The sequence below is a fragment of the Lactuca serriola genome, chromosome 5 (assembly GCF_051521515.1).
Source record: "Lactuca serriola cultivar US96UC23 chromosome 5, Lser_US96UC23_V15, whole genome shotgun sequence".
NCBI classification, from domain to species: Eukaryota; Viridiplantae; Streptophyta; class Magnoliopsida; order Asterales; family Asteraceae; genus Lactuca; species Lactuca serriola.
In genome coordinates this window covers 80,108,430-80,116,557 of record NC_136412.1, presented here as the reverse complement: position 1 = coordinate 80,116,557, position 8,128 = coordinate 80,108,430, and the positions used below count along the sequence as shown (strand labels likewise).

Sequence of the window (8,128 nt, the reverse complement as noted above, 5' to 3'; positions counted from 1 at the left end):
TTCTCCCCAACCCACAAGATCGAAGAATTGAAAGGTTCAATATCACTAAAGCCCTATTGGAAATGAAACATGAAGATGGTAAACCCGTGTGTGCCCACGTTCTAGGAATGAAATCACACATTGATAGGTTGATAATGTTGGGTGTGTCATTCCCAGATCAGTTGGCTGTAAATTGGGTTTTGCAGTCACTTCCTGAATCATATAATGAGTTCAAAAGAAAGTATTATATGATGGATCATGACGACAACCTCATTGACCTAACTTACATGCTCATTGTTGCTGAATCAGAAATGATTTGGCAAAGCAATGGAGCGTATTTGTTGGGAAAGTCAACCGACCATGCTTCCGAGGACGTTCTAGGAGAACCGACCTGCGTTTACTGCCAAAAGAAAGGGCGTTGGATACAAGTCTGCCCAAAGAGCCTGAAGAGTCCAGAAGCTGGGAGAGTCAAAGAGTATGGCTGCGCTTCAGGTAAAATCCACTATCTAACTCCATTAAGTTCCTATTCATTAATTCTTAATACATAATGTAATAAGATTGCATTTGAATGTTTTACAGGATCGGTGAAAAGAAAGGAAGCTTGGTGAAAGAGCAAAATGAATCTAATCACAAGGAATGGATCTTGATCGCATGGACTTGAAGATTAGATTTTAGATAGTTATGATAGAGTTGTTAGAAATTTTCTTTTGAAATACATAGTTTTCAATGGATTTTGCATTGTAAGGACAAATGTTTTCCGCTGCTTTTATAAATAAAAAATTTTGTTTGACTTATTTATTTATTTGTTTATTTCCTTGCAATGAAATCGTTATGAAAATTGGTGTTTGCATATTTCTACAACAAGTGGATATGATTCTTATTTATGGTGTTTATGGAAAAGTCGAGAATTTACCAAATAGGGAGAGTTTCTCATCGCCCAAGTTTCAATTGGACAGAAATTTGGAATCACGCAACTTGGTTGCACGATGAATGAGAAATTTCGCATTTGGAAATTAGACTGATTCATTGACAAAGTGTCAAGTGAAGGACTAAAAGATCGAGCACACAATGTTGCGTGTTGATCAAGTCCACCATAAGAGTAACAATGATATTCGTCATGATTTACTAAAGGTTTAGTAAATATGATTATACTTACAAGATTAAGTGTAATTTTGAATTGATTTAGATCAATAGCAGAACGAATAAGAAGAATCAAGTAGGCAGAAAGATAAAAGTTTCTCCATTCTAAGAAGAAGGGAGAGTAGCTTTTATGCTTTATGATATGTCTTAGTGATTAAGAACTATATCTCAATTGATCCTCTAAGTGACTCTTAGTACAATTGTATGTCTAAGAAGAGGAATCAAGAATTGAAGAAATGGTTAAATCAAGAAGTCAATCATACTTCGTCCCAATAACAAGTCTTAAAGTTAAGATTGTGACATTGAGTGAAAAGTATTAAGAAGGTTTGTAACATTCATCAAATGTGGAAAGTTGTGATGTCTTGGATAAGACAAAGACCAACTAGGACCAATTTATGAAGAGTTTTGATAAAAGCTACACTAACTCTTGAATATTTGTCAAGAAATGTTTTGACAAGAGAATCGTATATGTCAAGGAGTCAGTGGGAGTCTTAATAGTCTTGAAAGGTTTCAAGAACAAATCAAATAAACCTTATCGATCATCACTAGCACACGAGTTGAGGTTTACAACCTATCGTGTTGACATTATTTTGATTCTATGCCAATACAATCAAGTTAATTATGCATGTAAGTTCTATGAGTTCTCATTTTGAACGCATAAAAGGCAAAGCACCTTAATCAATGAAAGGTACATTGATAGGAAAGGGTGAGCTGCTTAACTACTTGGAAGACATGGTGGGCAGCTATGCTACCAGAAAGGCAAGAAATCGAGATCAAGAAAGTTCGATCCATAAGAGTTTGAATTTGTCGTAAACTTTGGTTTTGACAAATTCACATGGATAGGAACAAATACACTGTTTAAATCTAAGTGTCATAAGATTTCCTCCTTCATGAAAATGATTGTGAGGAAATGCTTTCACTAAGATAGATTTTAAGAAGATAGTGATTGTGAAATTGCATTCTCGAATTCAATTATGGTTACGGCATCCCTTTCCATAATTTGAATTGTGAAGTTTGGCAATTAGTCTTAATTGTTTAGACACACATATGAACTATCGAAGGCAAATGTGTATAAGTTCAAGAAACCTTGATAAAAGATTATCAAAGCACTAAGTATTAGAAACATGAACTTAAGAAACTCAATAAGCATTGTTTTTCTGAAAGTTAAGATGTTTATGAATACATGTCGAAGCTAGTGGGAGCATAAGTGTTATGTTTTACAATAATCATCAAGATAGTGGGAGCATAAAAGTTATGAATGTATGATTATTAAGGAAAGTATTGCAAGGTTAGCAATATTAATTATAGAAAACAAGAGTCATACTTTGCAAAGTCGCAATAGTTGAAGAGTTGTTTTGCTATAATTAAGGGAGAGAATATTATGCTTCATTTCAAATCTAAAGGTTTAGGTTGAGAAATGTTAATAAAATTAGTCAAAGGTACAAAGTGTGTTCTTAAAATTTCGATTATGATTACGACATCCCTCTTCACTATTCGAATTTTGAGAACATAGCAAATAAAACATTATGCGTCGTGTCCCATACGCTTCGGGTATAGGATCGATTGCAAATGCTTTAATGTTTGACCATTCTAAAATTTTCCAAATGTCTAGCGCATTTAGAGGGAAAAAGGACAAGAATTGGTTTTGATTAAAACAATTAAACAACTATCAAAGGACAACCAAAGTTCGACGAGGATTGGTCGCTTGTGAGTAGTTGGAAGTATAGTATTGGAAAATATGGAAATGTTTCCATATTGGATGGACCATATCGACATCATTATGAATAGATAAGATTCTATTAAGAATGAGTTGTCATATGGAACATATGGAAGTGTGTCCATATTGGGAATTGAATATTGAGAAATCTATGACTAGATTAGAAACTTCTATGCAAAAGGATGTTCAAAGAAAGTACTTTGAGTCAGAGACATCACATCTATGGAATTGTCTTGTAACAATCTCCGATAGAAGACTTTGTAATATCATTGGCAATAGTCTTTGTGACTTTGGTGCAATGACATTACGAAAGGATAAGTTGCATAGAATGTTAGAATCTAGCATATTCTATAAGTAGCAAGAATTTGATATTCTTTCACTTATGAAAAGGATTTGGAGTTGTGAAATGAGAATGATTGGAAATGTGTTCAATGTGATCTATTTCACAAAGTAAGAACCATAGGTAAACATTGTGTGCATGCTAGGAGCATGGGACAAGTGTTGTAATTCAAGTAAGAAGTTGATTACCCGAAACGACAAATAATGAGTAATCAATATGGTGATAAATAAAAGGTGTTTTATTTATGCTCAAAGGGTTGAGGCCATATGGGATTAGTATTATTCTTGTGTTTCACTTTGCATGTTTTGACTTCCAGAATAATTGAGTTTATTAAGAATAATCGAATTATTCAAACGGGCCACAGTCGTTCATATGTTGGAAGTATATATGAATGAAGACTGTCGTGAATTGGTGTGTGGAATGTCTAGAAAAGTATTAGACATAAGCAAATGTTTGCTGCAACGTTCATGAGTGCTTATGAATGTGATTTGAGCATTGGATTAGACCCACGCTCACTTGGATCACTCCATGGATTGTATCACGAGTGATTGGTGAGACGATAACATCTTATATTCTTGAAACCGAGATGTGTGAGTTGTATCTTGCGAATCGGTTGCACGTTGATAATATGTAAACGCACTAGTAACTTGGTGTTATAAAACATATTGTTGTGTGTGATTCGGTGCGTGAGTGCAAGCAAGCATTGTATCAAAGTTTATCCATTCCTTTTATTCAAAGTAGGATAAAGGCGATATCTTTGGTCCCCTTGATGATTTTGTGATGACAAACGTAAATGCTCGGCCGGGCTAGGGCTAATTTGATTTGTTCAATTAGTCAGTCGTCATAAATCAGAAATCGAGAAGTAGTACAAAGAGAATGATTTGAAATCATGTCTCATATGATATCTAGAATGGAGGAATATATGATCCCTTATCTAAGGACACGAGTATTTGATATGATCAAAGTTGACAGCGGCTTTGGAAAGCTACGATTGCAGATCGGGATCCGAAGTCATACGCAGAATAGTTGTTAGACTTATCCAAGTGGGAGACTGTTGGATTAGTGTCTAAGTCCATAACTATTTTGGTATGTACTTGACCCGATGGTGCATGGTCCTTTTGGGTTGCCTTCACCAAAGCAACTTGATTGGAGAAATCAATAGAGAGAGAGGTTATTATGATTTATTAATATGTTATAAGAATAATATATTAAAGGAGAAATCATATTTGTTTAATTAATATTGGTCAATAATTAATTAAGAATTAATTTTGTGATCAAGTGTAATTAATTAAACTAGAGGGGCTGAATTGTAATTATGTGATAGTTACAAAATAAGGTAAGGATTATCTTATATATATGGTGAACGAATTTGAGGTGTAAATCCCTTAGAATTTGACTAGGATAAGGATTTCTAGGACTTATCTTATGGTTGCTTGGTGGACAAGCAACTAGATAAGGATAAGGACTAAAACCCTAATCTTTACACCTATATAAACCCCCTAAGGCATAGGAATTCGTCTAACCCTTCCCAAGAGGTCCTAAGGACGAATTCTAACCTCCCTCCTCTCTCTTTATACCTTCTCCACTTGCTTATGGTGTTTGTAAGCCATTAGAGGAGTGACACTTGTGACTCTAAGCCTTCCAAGGTCAATTCAAGGAGGAATTGGATTGTTATTGCTATATAACAATCAAGGTATGTTCTTAAACCTAATTACATGTGAATTCTGATTTCCATATGCTAGAATTAGGGTTTATAGTCTTGGATTCAAAGCATGTACAATAGAGAAACCTAGATCCAAGCATTAGGGTTTGTATGAGCACATAGGATGTCTTATGACCAAAACCCATCAAAAAGAAGTATGGAGGCAAGTCAGGGAGGAAGCAGAAAGCCTCAAGAAACTTTATGGTAAGAGCCCAAGAGCAAGAACCAGTGAAAACTCAGGAACAGGAAGTCATCGAAGTGCAGGAGCGAAAGAAGTACTCAGGACCGCTTCCGAAGTGCAATAAGTGTAACTTCCATCACAAGGGAGCTTGCCCAGTGTGCCAAAACTGTAAAAAAACAGGTCGTTACTCGAAGTATTGTAAGCTGAATAAGGAGGGGAAAAGGGCATGTTACGAGTGCGGGAGTACTGATCATCTCCGTAGAGCATGTCCCAAACTGAACAAGGGGCCTGGTAACAATGGACAAGGCCAAGACAGGCAAAACTTCCAAGGAAATCAAGGTGGGTGGCCAAGAGGTGTAGCCTTTGTGATTGGTGCAGAAGAAGCTCGTCAGAACCCTTAAGTGATAACAGGTACGTTTCTCCTGAACAACCATTTTGCATCAGTAATATTCGATGCGGGAGCAGATAGGAGTTTTGTTTCTTTAGCATTTAGACCGTTAATTGGACTGAAATCGAGAAAGATGAGGAATGCTTATGCTATTGAACTTGTTGATGGGTATGAAATTAGGGCAAATGATATAATTCCTGGCTGTACTTTGAACTTAGCTGATAAACTCTTTAGCATTGACCTAATTCCTATAGAGCTAGGTAGTTTTGATGTAATAGTAGGAATGGATTGGTTATCCAAAAATAGAGCGGACATTGGTTGTTACGAGAAAGTCATTAGGGTACCTCTCCCTAATGGAGAAACCCTTATCATACACGGTGAGAAGCCAGGAAGAAGTTTAAACATTGTATCAAGCATGAAGATTCACAAGTACCTGAAGAAGAATTGTATTGCATTCATGGCCCATGTGCTAGAAAGAGAACCTGAAGCTAAGCAACTCAAGGAGATTCCGGTGGTTCAAAACTATCCCGAAGTGTTTCCGGAGGAATTACCCGGTCTACCCCCTCACAGAAAGGTCGAATTTCGGATAGACTTAATTCCCGGAGCGGCACCGGTAGCAAAAGCACCATATCGCCTTGCACCATCCAAGATGCAAGAACTATCCAGACAACCTCAAGAACTTCTAGAAAGAGGGTTTATTCGACCAAGCTCTTCACCTTGGGGAGCCCCAGTGTTATTCGTCAAAAAAAAAGACGGGTCTTTCCGAATGTGGATTGATTACAGAGAACTAAACAAGTTGACAATCAAGAATCAATATCCCCTCCCTCGAATAGATGACTTGTTCGATCAGTTGCAGGGCACTTCCTACTTCTCAAAGATCGACCTTCGGTCAGGATATCATCAACTAAGAATTCACGAAGGGGACATTCACAAAACAGCATTTAGAACCTGTTATGGACATTATGAGTTCTTAGTCATGCCTTTTGGACTAACGAACGCACCAGCTGTTTTCATGGATTTGATGAATAGGGTCTGTAGACCATACCTAGACAAGTTTGTGATTGTATTTATTGATGATATACTTGTTTACTCGCAAACCAAAGAAGATCACAATAGACATCTGAAGCTAGTGTCGGAGCTGTTGAAGGAGCAGAAATTGTATGCCAAGTTCACTAAGTGTGAATTTTGGATTCGGGAAGTACATTTCCTTGGTCATGTGATCGGCGAAAGAGGAATTCATGTAGATCCAGCTAAGATTGAGGCAATCAAGAAATGGGAAGCCCCCAAAACCCCGACAGAAATACGACAGTTCCTAGGATTAGCTGGGTACTACAGACGCTTCATTGAGAATTTCTCTAGGATTGCTCAACCATTAACATCTTTGACTCAAAAGGACAGAAAATTTCTCTGGGAAGAGAAACACGAAGAGGCGTTCCAAATCCTGAAAAACAAGCTGTGCAATGCACCAATTCTGGCATTACCAGAAGGATCAGAGAACTTTGTAGTGTATTGTGATGCGTCTCATCAAGGATTAGGATGTGTGTTAATGCAAAAAGATAAGGTCATTGCGTATGTTTCCAGACAACTCAGACCGCATGAGAAAAATTATACCACCCATGATCTAGAACTAGGAGCAATAGTTTTCGCTCTAAAGATATGGAGGCATTATTTGTACGGAACCAAGTACACCATTTATACCGATCATAAAAGCCTTCAGCATATCCTAGATCAGAAAATGTTAAACATGCGGCAGAGGAGATGGGTAGAGTTGTTTAGTGATTATGACTGTGAGATACGATATCACCCAGGAAAGGCTAACGTAGTAGCCGACGCTCTAAGTAGGAAAGAAAGAGTGAAACCTTCTCGTGTGAGAGCTTTGGGAATGGTAATTCAGACAAGCTTGAAATCTCAAATCATTGATGCCCAGGAGAAAGCGTTATTCAAGGAAAATCTTCCAGGCGAAACCTTACATGGTTTGGAAGAGAGATTTGAAACCAAACCTGATGGAGTTCGTTATTTCAAGGACAGGGTCTGGATTCCAAGGTTTAACGATATGAGAGACATGGTACTAGAGGAGTCTCATCGATCTAAATACTCAATCCACCCTGGAGGGGATAAGATGTACAAGGATCTTAAAGAGTACTATTGGTGGCCTGGAATGAAAAAGATATTGCCTTATATGTTGGAAAGTGTTTAACTTGCTCAATAGTCAAAGCTGAACATCAAAAACCATCTGGATTATTGCATCAGCCCGAAATCCCTTAATGGAAATGGGAGCAGATATCCATGGATTTCGTTACCAAACTTCCTAGATCTTCTAAAGGTCATGACTCAATTTGGGTCATAGTGGATCGACTGACGAAATCTGCTCACTTTCTCCCTATTCGGGAAGATTTCAAGATGGAAAAATTGGCCCAAATCTACATCGACAAAATTGTTTCTCTGCATGGTGTACCCCTATCTATCATTTCTGATAGAGATAGTCGTTTTACATCACGATTTTGGTGGATGTTGCAAAAGGCACTAGGAACCAAGATAGATTTGAACACAGCTTACCACCCTCAGAAAGATGGGCAGACGGAGAGAACAATACAAACATTGGAAGACATGCTACGAGCGTGTGTCATTGAGTTCAAAGGAAATTGGGATACTCATTTGCCTCTAATTGAGTTTTCCTACAA

General features: G+C 37.4%; 1 protein-coding gene across 1 annotated transcript; it reads left to right on the top strand.

Moving 5' to 3' along the window:
• Nucleotides 1-7,329: 7,329 nt before the first annotated feature.
• On the top strand, nucleotides 7,330-7,644 carry LOC145049630 (uncharacterized). Its single transcript, XM_078998013.1, has one exon. The coding sequence runs from the start codon at nucleotides 7,330-7,332 to the stop codon at nucleotides 7,642-7,644; it is 315 nt and encodes a 104-aa protein (XP_078854139.1).
• Nucleotides 7,645-8,128: the final 484 nt, after the last annotated feature.